Source organism: Protopterus annectens, chromosome 11.part0, assembly GCF_019279795.1.
Source record: "Protopterus annectens isolate FY-2018-M chromosome 11.part0, PAN1.0, whole genome shotgun sequence".
NCBI lineage: Eukaryota > Metazoa > Chordata > Ceratodontiformes > Protopteridae > Protopterus > Protopterus annectens.
Genome location: NC_056745.1, coordinates 153,285,109 through 153,304,128, shown reverse-complemented (window position 1 = coordinate 153,304,128; position 19,020 = coordinate 153,285,109). Strand labels below are relative to the sequence as shown.

Below are 19,020 nucleotides of genomic sequence, written 5' to 3'. Positions count from 1 at the left end.
TGTGTGTGTGTGTGTGTGTGTGTGTGTGCAGATAAATAAATAAAGATAAAAAATCTAGTTAATGAGGATTATTTCCCCATAATTTGTATCTTTGCTTCAGTTTAGCTTTAAGGGAGTTAGAAATGCAGAAGAATCTGCTGATGAAGACTACAGATATCATAGTGGGGTTTCATAAATAAATAGGATACTGTGTTAGGTGAAATAGCAAGGAAAGAGCTGACATGCAAAGAGGGGATTGATTCAGAGACACAGGTAACTTAATAATATTAGAGGAAAAATAGCACAGTTTGCTTTACATGCAAACCATCACATAAAGGTATGCGGATAAGTGTCAACACACTAACAAGAGGCACTTTGCATGCAAATGATGAAATCAAGCATGGAGAAGCAATTCAGATATGAATAAAATCTGTGCTATGAGTCATGTTGATCATCGTATCTGAAAAGCATCATTTCTCAATGAACAGGTATATCATTCAAGTCAAATCTGTGCTGTCATGTGTCACAGCCCTCTACAATATGGAAGATTCCATCAGTGATTGGAATATCATTATTTCCATTACTTTGTGGCCAGAAACATCATATGGAAACAAGCGGCCAAACGCTATCTTCACATGTCCATTCCAGTTAATACAAAGGGCTGTGTAGCAGTAACCATTCCCAGTATGAGATCCTTTCAGCATGTGACAGGGGAAATTCTATGAGTTTTGCAGACCTTGGCTGCATGAATCTGACACTTGTTCCTGTACATTAAGCTGATGTATATAAATGAGTATATTTTGTTTCCATGGAGAGCACAGGATAGAACCACCGCTATGTGGACATTCTACAGAATAGCCCATTTGACTAAGGACTTGGAGGGCTATTGACAGCACCCATGTTGCTATCATGGCCCCGTCTGCTCCATGTTTTTTGGTATGTGAACCAGAAGGACCTCCACTCCATTAACTCCCAGGTGATGTGCAACGAGGGTATTGTATGCTGTGTGTGTGTGTGTGTGTGTGTGTGTGTGTGTGTGTGTGTGTGTGTGTGTGTGTGTGTGTGGGTGTGTGTGTATGCTATGTGTCTGCGTGCCATCCATGCAGTTTGTATAATTTCCACATCTGGAACACGTGCATCTTATACCAGTGTTTTGTGCTGGGTAACTTTGCAGAGAATCATCTATTGAGTAGATGCACACACTGCCAACCACAGATACCAAAACGGTCCCTTCCCATGGAGATAGGTACAGATCACTTATAACAGTGCTTGCTGTTGTGTGTTGCAGGTGATGCCACATGTATCTTGCAACCATAACTGATTACCCAATTTTGTAGCCCACAGTCAAAGGAGAGATGGTGTACAACACTGCATTAGCACATATGCAGAACAGCATCAAAAATGCACTTGGGGTGCTGAAGTCCAAGTTCTACTGCTTCGATACATCTGTTGACACACTGCAGCAAGTTATCTGTGGTCTGCATCATGTAAAATTACATGGCACTATGAAAATTGTTAGAGGAAAGGGAGATGGTAACACTAGTTGAAATACCTGTTCCTGCAGTGCAGGAAGTGAAAGGTAAGGAGTCATTGAGGGATGTAGTTGGAATAGGCCCAGCTGCAAAGTAGATGCAAGTGCATTACACTGTGGCACTGACAAAGAGACAGTATCTAGTCTATAACTATAGGCAGTGATACAACACAGAACAAGACAAATGCATAAATGTATATACCTAGGTTATGCATTACAATGCACTGATTGGCCACAATGTACATTACCATACCTGCATTAGCCAGAGGGATAGGCAGAGTGCAGTCATCATCATTTGCTCAGGTGGAGGGCACAGTGGTGCAGGACAACAATATTAGCATAGGTGGAAGCTTAAAAAATAGTGCTTGTGGTAGTCACAAACATCGACTGTCAGTGATGGAGCATCTGTGGGAATGCTGGTTGGATGTTTCTTGTGGCCTTGTAGTAGTGTAGGTCTGGAGACAGCTAGTTTGGGATACTGTAAAGCACATTGGTTGTACATGTGGGAATATTGTTGTGGCCTCTGCTTTGTGGTTCTGGCAGATGAATGACATCCAATATGTCATGGTTGAGCATGTGTATGTGATACTCATTTTATGGCTAATGGGGAATCAACTGGTGTTGAACTGCGAGACCATAAGTGAGATGCTCAGTGCTGAGTGTTGCAGTGGAGCTGGATAAGCTCTGAACATTTGCTGATGCGCATTCATGGCCAGGAATGGAAGCCACAGTGGACCTGGCCATGTATCAGTCACATCTAGGTGAGTTTGAATGGCCACACATGGAAGCAGACATGGACAGCTTGGCCATCTTGGGAATGATGTGTACCATCTGTGTTAAGGGGCTGCATACACTTGCAGTGTGTAAATGTTCCCTATCAAGACCATAGCAGATGGTTTCCCACAGCTGCAAGGATGCAGTAATGGCTACTAACTGGTCTACCACTGCCCATAGACTTTTCACTGATTGAAGGTCTTTACCAAGGCCACATAGCACAGTGAGCAGCTCTGACATGATCTAATTTTTGCAGGATTTTTGGCTCCCAACAGTTGACCATCAGCTGTTTTGCGGGGGCTTTTCTCAATTCATTGGGTTCATTGACACTGACTAGTCTCCTCTTGGCTATCTTTGGCCCATGTTCAGGGACAATAAAGGGAGTGAGGCACACATGGCCAGTGTTGCATTGCTACTGAGGAATGTTTTTTTGCTCCTAAGGTTACACCTCATGCTTGCATTCCATCTCATCCCGGAGAAGGCATATCATGGGACAGTGGCATATTGTCCCACCTCTCTGTTAACTTTGCCACAACTCTACTTGCTGTGGACAACATTCACACAACTCCTTGGCCTCCAACAACCTTGGGAATATGTCCATGTGTAAGCACACACTTCCAGGACAGGTAGGCCATCATCCTTGGCTGCACTGCCAAGTAGTGCTATTTGAACTCTGGCCACCTAAGCTGTACTCCGGACTTTGTCCATTTGTACCACTGGTGAAGGTTGACATGATTTGATTATTAGTTGTTTATACCTGGATCACAAACCTGCATATCTGTTGAGTGATGACAAGGTAACACTCACAGGTCTTGGAATATTTCAGGCTCATGACACTGAGTGCTACCCATGCTCGTCTTTCCATAGATGTGAGTACACACCTCAGAGGTGGTTTGGACTTCAGATTCTACCTGCATTGGTGCTGCCTGTGCATCCAGGTATAGGTTAATATGGATGCATGTGATGGTAAAGATTCATCCTGGGCCTCTGTTGCTTCTCACCTGTGAAAGAGCAGAGTGCTGTCTATACCGGTAGTGCTGTTGACAGTGCCAGTGTGACTGTGGATTGTGCTGGATGCATGATGCGTTCATTGTCAGCTTCCAGCTGAGCCTGTGTTGCAGACTGACAGAGCTTTAATGCATGTATGAATGTGCATAGCATTTGGCACATGAACTGCATGCAGATGACCTCGAGCCATGTGACACATAGCACAGTCCACTATACTGCAAGGTGACTGACATTTTTGCAGCAGTGAGGTCCATTATATCACATTTTCCTGGGAACTTAATCGTACCTAAACCATGCTGTGGTATCTTGACTATGCTATTTTTTGCAGCATGTTAATGCTTTGCTATTTTGCTAATACACCCCCATGTCTTGAATATGGAATTAATATGGAAATTAATTTTATAGAAGATGACCACAGTGGTGTGGACACTGAGCATATAGAGTAGAGTACGGACTAATCAATAAGTGCAGAATACTTCGAAGGTGAGGTTCTTAAACCATGGCACTATGGCTAAATACTGCCCACTGAAATGGACTGGTGATTTAGCCTGGAAAGAATAGCAAATGCCTCCCCTGAAACTTTAATTTGCTCTGTATTTTGAATTAAGCATGTATGTATACTTATTATTAAGCATTTATACATAACTGATCTCTCATATCATCCAATTATTAAGTTTTCACTTGGAAGAAGGTTGTCTCCTAACTTGATTTTTGGGTAATGTGGGATCACTATAATGTTCTTTCAAAGAAATCACCTCACACTGTCAGCCTTCAAACATTTAACATTTTTGTTCTTCAAGGAAATTATATACTGATATCTACATCTATATCTATGTATCTGTATCTGTATCTATTGTTATGTATATCATAAATAACAGGGAAATAGATATCTCTCTCTCTGTCTCTCTAAATATATATATATATATACACATATATATATATATATATATATATCATATTTATATATCTAGATATCTATGTGTGTGTGTGTGAGTGTGTGTGTGTGTGTGTGTGTGTGTTTTCAAAAATGCTACTACATAGATGGTTTGCCTTTTGTGTTTTTGTTGAGCCTAATGGAATTTTATAATGGATTTATAAAATAAATGTGTTTGCTGAAAAATATTGGTGTTAGAGATTTGTTCCTCATAGATAGATAGATTGATAGATACATAGATATAGGGATTCACTTCAGAATTCCGACTTTCTGAAACATCGAATTTCATATGATTGAGACCATATGCTCGATCTTTCAAAATATCGAGATTCCAAAATAAATCCAAAATAAAACAAAATAGCTTTTTGAATGTTCCTCAGGGGGTCAAGCCACTCTGCACCCCCCACACCCCCACTACTTAAATATACCAACTCCGAGATGCAACTACAGCAAGGAAAAGGGAAATCTCCCGTTCCGTGCTGTATGCAAATCCCTGTTCAGAATTTTGAAGTTCTAAAACCTCACTCATATGGTCTCGACCATATGAATTTCAAAATTTTAGGATTTTGAAATTCTGAAGGGAACCCAGATATGGATTCACTTCCGAATCCTGAATTTCCAAAACTTTGAATTTCATATGATTGAGACCATATGATCAATGTTTTGAATATCAAGATTCTGAAACAAATAAAAAAAAATATTTTTAAACATTTCTGCAGGGGTCAAGCCCCTCTGCACCCCCCACACCCTCACTACTTAAATATACCAATTCCGAGATCACACTACAGAGAGGAAAAGGGAAATCTCCCATTCTGCGCTGTATGCAGATCTCTGTTCAGAATTTCTAAGTTCTAAAACTTTGATCATATGGTCTCGACCATATGAATTTTGAAATTTAAGGACTTCAATATTCTAAAGGGAACCCAGATATATATATATATATATATATATATATATATATAATTTGTTTAAAATGCACATACAGTCATTCATTATCTAGGAAAATCACATTTCAATACTTATTCAATGAATTTGCGTCAATGGAAGGGTGACATGTAATGATTGAAAGCATTACTGTTTGAGATTCAACACAGCCATTTCAGTCTGTGTCTTGGACATTACGTTTGGTGTTCATCTGAGTGGCATTCTGTGCAATTTCCAGTCTGCCTTGTTCTCATGTTGATCTGTGGACAATGAATTTGATGTTTTCCCATAAGAACTGATTCTCTTAGCTTATCATTTAGATGAATTCAAGCCCTCTCTCTTTTACAATGTCTTTGGGATAGGATATGTCTTCAGGAAAATTGAATTGTCTTTTCGGACTGTCTTTCTAGATCTATTCATAATTTTGGAAAGCTGATTAAATCTGTAAAGTGTAAAGGTATTTAATGTTTGATTATCAGGTAAATCTTTTATCTGATATGGGCACACTGTTGCTTTTCCTATATTCATTACTGAACTGTCTAAGCTTTGTATTGTCAGCATGCAGATCTATATTTCGTTAAAGTGTCAATTTTGTGTATGTCTGTACAATGCAGCATGGCTATCTCAATATATTTAAGCTTTTCTCAAAGCTCTTTTTATATAGGTTCATTGGTAAGGACTAAGCTAGCTGTTCTTGTGGCCATTTTAATCATAGCTATTTCGCTTTCTAAGGTGACAATCAAACCCTGTATCATATATCTGCGAGGTAAACAACTTAACCATTATAGCAATCCCCAATCCCCTTTTGGTAATACAGTATGTGCGTACTCCACTGGCCTGTTTGTACAGATGTGGGTATGCCATGGACATAGCTTCTATTTTCCTCAAAGTAGGGCACTCTTGGAGTTGGTATATTTTATTTGCATGGAGTGTGGGGGTTGCAGGGGGTGCAGACCCCCTGCAGAACTGTAAAAAAAAAAAAACATTCTGTTGGGTTGTGGGCATGTGGGGGGCAGAATTAAGGCGGCCCTTGGAACTGCACAAATGCTGGAGTACATTGCCACCATTTTGATAGTTTATTGTCTCAAGCAATTAATTCTTTAGCTATTTTTAGACTTAATACAGACACATAGTAAGTAGTTCCTCAAAACTCCTTTTACATTTTTTAACGTTAATGTATTATATATTGGTATTGCTCTGAATGATTAACTTACTTTATCATACAACACTTTAACTTTCTTTCAGTTTAATTCTAGGCTTGATATAAAAGAAATATAGATTTACACACTGTTTCAGAAATGTTCTCAGTTCCCTGTATAATTTTTAATGTGTCATTATATTTCAGAACTCAAACAAGTTATTTGAAATGTATCCCAGAAGAGGTGACAGAGAGTGAGTGATAAGGAAATCTTTGGAGGTATTGATTAGGGGGTTGCTATGGAGAGAGTTGGTTGGCCATGCAGTCAAGCAAGGACTTCTTTCCTTATTGAAGATTAGGGCATATGTTAGAGTGTTCATAATGGGAATTATCAAAATCTGAAAGAAGACAGGTTAATTGGGGAACTTTGTCTATCAACACGTGAGTTAAGGTCAACATACCTTTATAAGAAAAATTAAGCACAGTTATCCAAATTGTAACTTGTTGCATCAATGAGCTATGGTCAGTGGTAGCTTTGGGGATATAAACTGCAGGTCTATAAGATTTAGTATGACATGAGTAATTTAGAACTATATCAATCAGTGGAGAAAAGAAATAAGGACTGAAAAGGATGGAGTGACATCTCATTGTCTTTTGACAGGCCTACTCTTTCAACACAATGTGCAGTTGCCATGAATAACCCACATAATGAAGTAAGTAAGTAAATAATGTTTATAAGTGATTACTTGGCTAATGACCCCTGGGAACCTTTATAAGCCAAGTCATGCTTCCCAAAGTGAGAATCAAATCCTGTACCTTGTGTCTGTGAGGTAAATACCTTAACATTTATACCAACCCCCAATCCTATCAACAAGTGAGTTAAGGTCTGTAGCTCCTTATTAGAAAAAAAGTTAAGCACAGTTAAATAAGTACAATAAAATACAATAAAAGAGAATGTATTAAGTATAAGCCTTTTTCTGGGTAAAGATACAATTGATGTACTCAACATCACATACCAGAGTTCAAGTTGACCATCCAGAATTAAGGTGGCCCTTGGTACTGCACAGATGCTGGAGTACTGCCACCATTTTGATAGTTTATTGTCTCAAGCAATTAATTCTTTAGCTATTTTTAGACAATACAGACACATAGTAAGTAGTTCCTCAAAACTCCTTTTACATTTTTTAAAGTTAATGTATTATATATTGGTATTGCTCTGAATGATTAACTTACTTTATAATACAACACTTTAACTTTCTTTCAGTTTAATTCTAGGCTTGATATAAAAGAAATATAGATTTACATACTGTTTCAGAAATGTTCTCAGTTCCCTGTATAATTTTTAATTTGTCATTATATTTCACAACTCAAACAAGTTATTTGAAATGTATCCCAGAAGAGGTGACAGAGAGTGAGCAATAAGGAAATCTTTGGAGGTATTGATTAGGGGGTTGCTATGGAGAGAGTTGGTTGGCCATGCAGTCAAGCAAGGACTTCTTTCCTTATTGAAGATTAAGGCATATGTTACAGTGTTCATAATAGGAATTATCAAAATCTGAAAGAAGACAGGTTAATTGGGGAACTTTGTCTATCAACATGTGAATTAAGGTCAACATACCTTTATAAGAAAAATTAAGCACAGTTATCCAAATTGTAACTTGTTGCATCAATGAGCCATGGTCAGTGGTAGCTTTGGGGATATAAACTGCAGGTCTATAAGATTTAGTATGGCATGAGTAATTTAGAACTATATCAATCAGTGGAGAAAAGAAATAAGGACTGAAAAGGATGGAGTGACATCTCATTGTCTTTCGACAGGCCTACTCTTTCAACACAATGTGCAGTTGCCATCAATAACCCACATAATGAAGTAAGTAAATAATGTTTATAAGTGATTACTTGGCTAATGACCCCAGGGAACCTTTATAAGCCAAGTCATGCTTCCCAAAGTGAGAATCAAATCCTGTACCTTGTGTCTGTGAGGTAAATACCTTAACATTTATACCAACCCCCAATCCTGTCAACAAGTGAGTTAAGGTCTGTAGCTCCTTATTAGAAAAAAGTTAAGCACAGTTAAATAAGTACAATAAAATACAATAAAAGAGAATGTATTAAGTATAAGCCTTTTTCTGGGTAAAGATACAATTGATGTACTCAACATCACATACCAGAGTTCAAGTTAACCAACCATGGAGTTCAGCAATCTCCAGTCGGTATTTGTAGGCAGCAGACATGCCAGCTATCGAAGACCCCTCCTGCCTGCTACACAAATTGACATGTAGAACATGAGCAGCATATATGCCCACTGCATGACTTAGTTCTGTAATGAGGTTTTGCTGTGTAGCATCAGTAGTCTTTTGTATAATATTATAATGGGTTGAATACACAGCTCTGTTTACAGAGACATAGGTATTAAGCAAATGAGTCATAAGTCATGGCAGCCCTGACTGTACAGGGATCAATTCTGTTAGGACTGTAGTGGGAAATATGGCTGTGCTGGTACTGGGGAAGCAACAGTGAGGGAAAGCAGTGGAAGTATAAATATGCTGCTTACGGGAATGTAACCAAACAGAACGCTCAGAACCAAGATAATACTGTGCTGAGAATGCATTTGTGTGTTTTTTTAAGTGAACCAGACAGCATTCTGTACTCTTCTAGTGAACAGTATACTACAGGGTTGGGCTGTCCTTCACTAGTTTACTGATTTTAAGGTAAACGAGCTCCATGGAAGAGGTCTGCATTATGTTACACACTGGCTTGCAATGCATGTCCTGCTGAAGAATATTTTTAGTACACATCAGATCTGATTGCCTGCGACTGAAATGCATTTGGAGGTTTGGCTCACTGTGCTTCAGATGTCTTTGCTTATCCATGATCATATCTACTAGTTTATACAATGCTCTCTTGATAATATTATAATGTATTTACCATATACAGTGTGGTACAGCCTTTAATAGGTTTGTACTATGCTTCACATAGTGGTTAAACAACATCAATCACAAACACAAGGAAAACTGCTGCAAACTGCTTTTCAAGGTCATAGTCATATACATGCCCAAGGACACGCGCATACCTACAATATACAATATGCAAATGTTTTGCTGATATGAAATGCCCAGCTAGATAGTGTGTTCCTATTTACAATGGGATTATTTAATCTGCAAAAATAACAATATTCTAAATGAGTCTCACAATAATATGTCACTAAACTCTGTGAGTAATCCAAAACTTGCCCACAGATAGTGGCATTTATCAATGCCAATGTTGGCTTCAGCCTCATAGGCAAACTATTTTAAGCATGAGCCATTTCTACCTTGCGTATCACCCCAATGAAGGATTTTGCAATACAATTTTTATTTTTTATTTTTTTATTTTACATTTGTTGACCGGGTAAGTCCGACTGGAATCAAAGTCCATTTTCAGCGGAGGCCCGGGGAGATAAGCTCCAGACATAATACAAGAACGAAAAAGCAGTTGAGAAAAAAAAAGAAAACATTGATTATATATAGTATTATGATTTTAGTTATAGGTGTAGTTAAAAAGGGAAAACAGGTAGAAGTACATCCACACAGTCAGTGTTACAAATTTCCATATTGAGGTAGTAGTAGATAAACAATATCAAATTAGATAAGTAATTGCATACATTATGCTGATTTAGTCAGGCTTGTCACAGTGGCATAGCCATTTTAGTCAGGCTTGTCACAGTGGCATAGCCATTTTAGTCAGGCTTGTCACCGTGGCATATCCATTTTAGTTCCAGATGTTGTTTAATTGAGGCTTTAAATACGTCTGGGGAGGAGAGCATGGTAATGACACCTGGTAGCGTGTTCCATTTGTTGTATACATCCTGGAGCTCTTAGCCGCCCCGCCACACACACACATGCACACCATTTCATCTATCCCTTTCACATCTTTGCTTATCCATCTGTTTGTTTTTCTGCCAAACTTGCCTCTAAGATATACCTGCATGATACTTTGGTGGCTATGGTCTCTTGCTACTCATTTGAGAAACTACATGCAGTGAATAACAAAATCTGCTTTTAGGTTAGAATGCAGTGGTCTGACAGAATTAGACCCTCAGATTTCCAGGTGTTTAATCTCAAAGGGTGGAGACATGACAAAAACAGCTTGCAAATAGCACAAGTCAAAACGTTCACAAATTATGTAAAATAATGTGCTTAACTAATCTGATTATCCCAGGCTGTATGAAGTCCTTTAATGTAGGTGGGAAACATACCATGGAATATTCTGTAAAATGAAACTAATTTGTCTCAGTAGCAAATGCAAGCATTTACAGCATGTATGCAATTTTAAGAACGTCTTTGAATGTGTGGATGTGCCCTTTCCCTTAAAACAATCTGGTAATTTTTTTGATGTGGTAGCAAATTTGTTTTAATTAGTATGCAAACATGAAGAAATGATGCCAGTCTATGTAACTGCCTGAGCACCTCTTCTATGTAAGTGATCTTGTAAAAACGGATATACGAAGAAGTACACTTTTTCACAGAGGTGTCTGAGCATTAGACGACTCTTCACAAAGAGAAAAGGGCAAAACAGGCAAACATCAGTGGAAGGACTAGTGATTCATAACATAGTTCTTACGAGTGGCGGGAAAATAAACCTTTTACTTATCTGGATTGTAGTTTATCCAGCAGGTGGAGAAATGAGTAAAATAAGGAAAGCAAATCTTTTTCGTCATCAGAGTCAGTACCTCTATAACAGCTAAGATGCTGTGATCAAACATGACAGAGCCTGCCAAGAAGCAAGCCCTAAACAGAGCTTATAATATCAGTAGGTACCACTGGTGCCATTGCTTAATTAGAAGACCCAGCACGTTGTGCGTCCGGCTATCCAGTACATAGTCAACTCCATGAGGGATGCAGAACTCGTGTTTTCTATCACTACCTGGTTATGTAGACAGTCTACTTTTATGTATGCATTTATCTGTCTGTTCGGTCATCTGCACCCAGCATTTTATTACTCCAGAGAACTAAGCACAGAAAGGAAGTGAAACGGGAGAACAGGCTTAGCTATTATGTGATTATTCACAACTTTTATTATTTTTAAGAGAGAAAATCTCCGGATAAATGTTAATATGTTCTGCGATCTGAAGTCACCAACACAAATACCTAACGGGAGCTATTCTTTGCCATTACCGTTGTATGCAAACCATCACTCGACTTCAGAACCATCAGAAATTGTCTTTTGAGATCATTCTAGGACAAGTTGATTTATTTCAGTGAAGCGCAATCTGGGGGTGTCGTATGTCTGGGATGAGTTCTTCCGATGAGTGTGTGTTTAGACGATTTTCTTTTTACATAAATAATAACAGGGAAGTCTAACATCCCAGTGGGCGGAGCCAATAGCAACCCGCCCCTTGCTTCTGATTGGCTTACTAATAATAATGAGAATAATCTTAAGGTAAATGAGGTATTACAGTTTGGCGTGATTCTTTAGGAAAACGCTGCTCTCAGCTGTCAGAGGAAACCGTATTTAAATATCAGGACTTTCTTTTTTTAAATAATAGTATTGCATTGATGATTTATTGAAAGTATATGCAAGTTCACAATTATTCAAGAGACGTTGTATCACGTCAAGCAAACGTAACAGGTAATACCACATTTTCTACACTCTGTGCATTGTATTCTTGGATCATGTAAACTTGAACATGCCGAACATTAGGACTATGCAAAGTTTACCATTTTCAATTGCATCCACTTCGCGCAGATAAACAAAGAAAAATATGGCCAATAAAACGCTTGCTGCTCGAAAACGTGTATAATGTGTGCAAACATACATAAGCAAATGCTACGAGCAACTTTATACTTTCGTTATCAGAATGTGACAGAGGTTTGGAGTCAGTGATCAGCGCAACATTTCAACAACTGTCAGGCAGAAATCCAACAAATGTGAATAACTGTGGCTACCTTATACGTTGCCCCCCCCCCCCCCCCCCAACACAGACCTTCTTCTACGGTGGTATACCTATTATTGGGCAGACTGTCAAAATAGTACTTACATATTTTTGCCAGACTTTGTATAGCATTTATTTATTTATTAGATTACTAGTACACCAAAGAGATGACAGGGACAGCATAGAGGTCACTTCCAAGAAAGGCGTGAGGCTTACGAAGCTTTAATTTTCAACAAGTTCCCATAGCTTATGCTGCAAAATCTCTGAGGCATATACAAAATCTAGGGCAAATGGAAAAACGGACACAGTGCTTTGAAGTCTATCAGACACACGCCTATTAGCTAGCACTTGTCTGGAAAGACTAAAGAGAACATGTTGCTGCAGGTAAGCGCATTGGGCACGAAGCAGTGAAAGGGGCAGAGCCCTGCCGGTAACCATGGCTAGGTTATGGGGTTGGAAAGGGTGGGAGACTTGCTCTCTGACGTCACTTGAAGGCAGATTCTGATCAGAGAAAGCACGAGCTGGCTGGCTGCTCATCCGTGTCCCCCTCCCCTCATGCCTTCTAATTCTGTGATTCCTTTCGTGTGAGAAAACACTTCTCCTCCCATCACTGGTGATTCTGCTTTGCCTGTCAGTGAAGGAAGAGGCTTGCTTGAAATGCAGAAGTTGCTTCAGGGGCTGATGCTCTCCGATTTTAGTGAAGAGGGGCACAAACACAGTGCACGCTGATTATTGTTTCCCCTTTAATTGTTAGAAACTCATGATCCTGGCATGGAAATATCTTTGGGGACGGTGCCAGGCTCGACCCTCACCGGTGCAGGTCGCATAGAAAGCTCAACTGGAGGTGCAGGATGCGATTGTCCAGGAGGACCAACCACATTATTGCTGTTACCCCAAGCGAATTCACCCCCACTGACTGGTGACCACATGGACAAAAGCTGGTGTGTTGAAGACCCCACTCTCCACACAGTTAGCCCTATTAACCACCATCAAGCTAGCAGTAGTAGTAGCATGGACCACGACGACCTGGATCCGAGCATAAGGATGGACCATCATCATCAGCACCACCAGTCTGAGGACAGCGCACACCTAGAAATGGCTACGTTACTGCAGGGAGAGAGCAATGAGAAGGTGGTTATAAACATCGCTGGTTTAAGGTTCGAGACACAGCTCACTACCCTCGCTCAGTTTCCAGATACCCTGCTCGGCGACCCGGACAAAAGAATGCGCTATTTTGACCCTCTGCGCAATGAATATTTTTTTGACCGTAACAGACCCAGCTTTGATGGCATCCTATATTTCTACCAGTCTGGGGGCAAAATACGGAGACCTGTTAATGTATCTATTGACGTGTTTGCTGATGAGATCCGGTTCTATGAGTTGGGAGAAGAGGCTATGGAGAGATTCAGGGAAGATGAAGGTTTTATTAAGGAAGAAGAGAAACCTCTGCCTCAGAATGACTTTCAGCGACAGGTGTGGTTAATTTTTGAGTACCCTGAAAGTTCCAGTCCAGCGCGGGGTATAGCCATTGTTTCAGTGCTTGTTATCCTTATTTCCATAATCACATTTTGCCTGGAGACGTTGCCCGAATTTCGGGATGAGAGGGAGCTGCCTCTTGCACTTGGTGGCTTAGTGAACGTAACCACCTCCTCAGTGTCTCATTACATGTCAGATCCCTTTTTTATTATTGAGACTACGTGTGTCATTTGGTTTACCTTTGAGTTGGGAGTGCGTTTTTTTGCTTGCCCGAGCAAAGCAGACTTCTCAAAGAATATAATGAACATCATCGACATTGTTGCCATTTTCCCCTATTTTATTACCCTGGGAACAGAATTAGCAGAGCAACACACCAACAATGGGCAGCAAGCGATGTCACTGGCAATTCTTAGGGTCATCAGACTGGTGAGGGTCTTTCGCATTTTCAAGCTATCTCGTCATTCCAAAGGTCTCCAAATCTTGGGGCAGACTCTCAAAGCCAGCATGCGGGAGCTGGGGCTACTTATCTTCTTTCTTTTCATTGGGGTGATCCTTTTCTCTAGCGCTGTGTACTTTGCAGAAGCTGACGACCCTGACTCCCATTTCTCAAGTATTCCTGATGCGTTCTGGTGGGCTGTGGTAACCATGACTACAGTGGGCTACGGGGATATGAAACCCATTACGGTAGGGGGCAAGATTGTTGGCTCCTTGTGTGCGATCGCTGGGGTACTGACAATTGCTCTTCCAGTCCCAGTTATAGTGTCCAACTTTAATTACTTTTACCACCGGGAGACAGACCAGGAAGAACAAATCTCTCTGAAAGATGAGCCCAGCAGTGGTCAAGTGACCCCAAACAGTGAGCTCAAGAAGAGTTGTAGCAGTCCTTCACTTAGCAAATCTGCTGGACATATAACAGAAAATAGTCAGCGGGTTAATAATGGCACCAGAACAGTGGAGAAGGCGAACCTGAGGGCTAACAGTAGTACCATGGACTTGAGAAAGCCCTTTTATGTGCTGTGCTTAGACACAAATAGAGAAACAGACCTGTAGCTACTCCAGCACCTGTGGATTGCGTTTAGACTTAGGTAGTTGACTTAAATTCTGCAATTACACCGCTCTGGCGTGCATAGATGTGTGTTTTATACGCAAGAACACAACAAGCACTTAACTGTCTCTTGGGGAACATCTCTGCTGCTGTACACATTATATAATAGCAATTTGATGCAAAGCATCGGACTGTCATTTTGCTTTTGTTGTCGTGGCGTGACCCTTGTTTTATACGATTTAAATAGTATTTTATTAATGTTTTCAAGGGCACAGTGAGACATACATACATACTAAGAAACTGCATTCGGTGTTCTGCAAAGCCTGTGCTGTGAAGCTGCAGGAGGAATGAGTATTCCTTTAATAATAACCACAGAGGCGTGTTGTATTATATACATACGAGTTTTGACGATTTCCTAGATAAAATATAACTATTTTTCATGCGGGAGACTTGAGTTTTGTATAATAATGTGAAATATATTTAAGATACATGCAAACGTTTATATTTTTAGAAAGTCTTACACATTTTTGTTCATCCGACCAAATGCTACTATATGGTAACAGTGTGTGTGTGTGTATATAAAATGGTCATAAGCTTTTGAAATATTTTGGCGCACCACACCTTGATCTAGTGTTTCTGACTGGTGTGCATACAGCACCTACCCAGAGAAGAAAAATGGCCGCAGAACTGCTCAAAAATGATACCTAAAGTGACCCTTAATGTACCAACAGTAAAAGGATGATTATTCAATGTTATGCGCATGGTGGTTCTGAATACATGCATTTCGAGTTTGGTAATGGTTTTGCAGCATAGCTTACAACTTCTGGGTTATGTCAGGAAATCTACGGATGCACACACCACAAACTGTACACAATTTGTACTTTTCGTTCACTTTGCGTAGGAGACTGAGTTTAAATCATTGAACATGGTGTGCTACTAACTAGCTAGAAAAGATGCCGTACCAGATATGTGCTTTAGCGCCTACAGTGTGTGTGGCTTTGCTGGCAACAGTTGTCTCAAGGATTATTTTAATCCACACTCGAAATCTTAATGTTTCCAATGGGTAGAGCTACAGAAGAGAAACAAAATGTAACAGGTCCTGCATGCCAGTGTTTCAAGCAATTGTCCTTGCTACTTCTTTCAGTGTCAAGGAGCACAGCCCTGTACCACCCAATGGTGAATACCAGCATTCTAAATAAATGCATACTGGATGTAAATAGACAATTCATGGCTGACCTGTGCTTGTGCTGAAATTCCATGTAAAATGTCTTGCCGTGGCACTTTGGGAGTTATAATGCAGTAAATACACCCATTCTAAGACACAGATTGTGCACTCTCTACTGGGGAAGTCTTTGCTTTGAAAACAAACATTTCGTGGTAATACACAAAATTGCTCCAGGGCCTACCTCTTTTGGAAATCTGCCTGCCAGGGTTTGTCATGTGGTAGGCTTCCATTTCTTAAAAATATGAAATGATGGCTCCAGGAAAAATGCAAAATATGAAAAATATAAAAACAGAAGAACTGAGAGTATGATGGAGAAATGGAAGGTTAGTGATGATAAAAGTGTTTTGAAATGTAGCATTAAAACATTACTATCAAGTGTGCTTTGTTTGCTAAAGATTACTTGTTTTGATTTTGCAAGGGCTTTACCAAGAACTGTAATAGTCCCAATCCACAATTAACATACTGTGTGCAGGCAGTGTGTGCAAATCTAATAATTTAATTATCGATCCTTCCATCTGGTTGTATGTCTAGTCACTTATCTACCTTGTCTACCTGCCGCCTATCTTACACACACACATGCACACATGTACATTTGCCTATCTTACACACACACATATGCACATGTACATCTGCCTGTCTGTCTTACACACACATGCACACATGTACATCTGTCTGTCTATCTTACACACACATGCACACATGTACATCTGCCTGTCTATCTTACACACACACACTTGCACACATGTAAATATTCTGATGTCATCATGCTGTTGTGGCTGTGGCTTAGATAATAAAATTCAACATCCTACTCGTATTTCTTCTTAACTCTAAAGCCATCCAACAAGTTCACATCATCCTGATGGCACCGCTTCTACTGCATGTTTTGTAAAACAGTACATGATTTTATTTCCGTATTTTGTACCACTCAAACTAAATTATTTGGCTAGCTTGAAGTTTAAAACAACTCTTACATAACCAATTGTAACCAAATAAAGAATTTGCAAAAAGAAAGCTATAAGCCTGCCAGTGCAATATGATGCAAGGCACAGTTACCTCCTGATATTTAAGGCTCTCCTACAGATACATACATATGCCATTGTCCCCTGGCAATTACGGATGTACTACAGATACATATATCATGCCCCTCTGGCAGTTAGAGATCTACTACAGATACAATCATCTCTCTCTGCTGGTATTTATATATCTGCTACACTACAGATAAATATATCACTCCCCTTTGGCATTTATGGATTTACTACTGATACATATATCTCTCAACTTTGCAATAATATATCTAGTACAGATGCATACATTGCTCCCCTCTGCCATTTATAGATCTATCACAGATACACACATTGCTTCACTCTGGCATTTAGAGATCCACATCAGATACATATATCCCTCCCCCTTGCATTAATAGATCTAGTACAGATACATATGTTGCTACCTTCTTACACTTAAAGATCTACTACAGATACCTGCACTTTTGTCGTTTGGCATTTATAGATCTACTGTAGATATATATATATATATATATATATATATGTATACATACATATCACTCCCCTCTGACACTTATTGTTCAACCACAGACATATATATCACTCCCTTCTGGCATTTATTGATCTACTACAGATAAAAATATAACCCCCCTCTGGCATTTTTGATCTACTACAAGCACATACATCACTCCCAGCTGGCATTTATTGATCTGTTATAGATGCATACATCACTCCTCTTTGGCATTTATAGCTCTAATATTGATACATATATCACTCACCCCTGGCATTTATAGATCTACTGCAAATTAATACATCACTTGCCTCTGGCATTTATAGATCTACTACAGATAAATATGTATCACTCCACCCTGGCATTTATAGATCCACTATAGACGCATAAATTACTCCACTCTGACATTAATAGATCTACTACAGATGCATACATCACTGCCCTCTGGCATTTATTGATCTACTACAGATGCATACATCACTGCTTCTGGCATTTATAGATCTATACAAATACATATTTCACTCCCCTCTGACATTTATTGATCTACTACATATGAAACATCACCGCCTTCTGAAATTTATTAATCAACTGCAGATGTATATCATTTCTGCCTGCTAACATTTATTGATCTACTATGGATACATATGTCACTCCACTCTGACATTTATAGATGTACTACAGATACATATAGCACTCTCCTCTTGTATTTGTTGAGCTACTACAGATGCATACATTACTCCCAATTGCATTTATAGATATACTATGGATATCTGCATTTCACTCATTTGGCATTTACAGATCTGCTACAGATATATACATCACTCCCCCCTGGTATTTTTTAATCTACTACAGATGCATACATTACTCCCTGCTGGCATTTATTGATCTACTACAGATAAATATATCACTCCCTTCTGACATTTATTGATCTACTACAGATGTACACATCACTCTCCTTTGCAATTTATAGATTTATTACAGATGCATATTTCACTCCCCTCTGTCATTTATTGATCCACTACAGACACATACAACACTCGTCCCTGGCATTTATATATCTACTACAGATAAATATATCACTCCCCTCTTGTAATTATTGATTTACCACAGATGCATATATCTTTCCATTCTGGCATTTATTGATCTGCTACAAATGCATACATCACTTGCCTCTGGCATATATAGATCTACTACAGATACATACATCACCTCCCCTGGCATTTATAGATCTACTACAGATACATATTGCACTCCCCTCTGGTATTTATTGATCTACTACAGATACATAAATCACTCCCCTCTGGCATTTATAGATCTACTACAGATGCACACAATACTCCTCGCTGGCATGTATTGATCTGCTACAGATAAATATATCACTCCCCACTGGTATTTATAGATCAAATACATACATCCAGGATCGGCCTTAGGTCAACTGGCGCTTTAGGCAAAAGGGCTCCACAGCGCTCCCCATCACACCACCTGGGGCCCCCATCCTGGTCTACATACACCGAATAAACACTGAAAAAGTGCCCCTGCTACAGCGGCACCTTAGGCAGC

General features: G+C 39.5%; 1 protein-coding gene across 2 annotated transcripts in view; it reads left to right on the top strand.

The window, feature by feature from the left end:
• Window positions 1-12,680: 12,680 nt before the first annotated feature.
• LOC122815225 (potassium voltage-gated channel subfamily A member 1-like) overlaps window positions 12,681-19,020 on the top strand; it is a 533,178-nt gene continuing 526,838 nt past the window's right edge. For both annotated transcript variants that reach the window (XM_044087551.1, XM_044087552.1), the window contains exon 1: window positions 12,681-16,271. In XM_044087551.1, the coding sequence (XP_043943486.1) occupies window positions 12,974-14,728 (1,755 nt within the window). In that variant the 5' untranslated portion in view covers window positions 12,681-12,973 and the 3' untranslated portion in view covers window positions 14,729-16,271. The remainder of the gene's footprint in view (window positions 16,272-19,020) is intronic.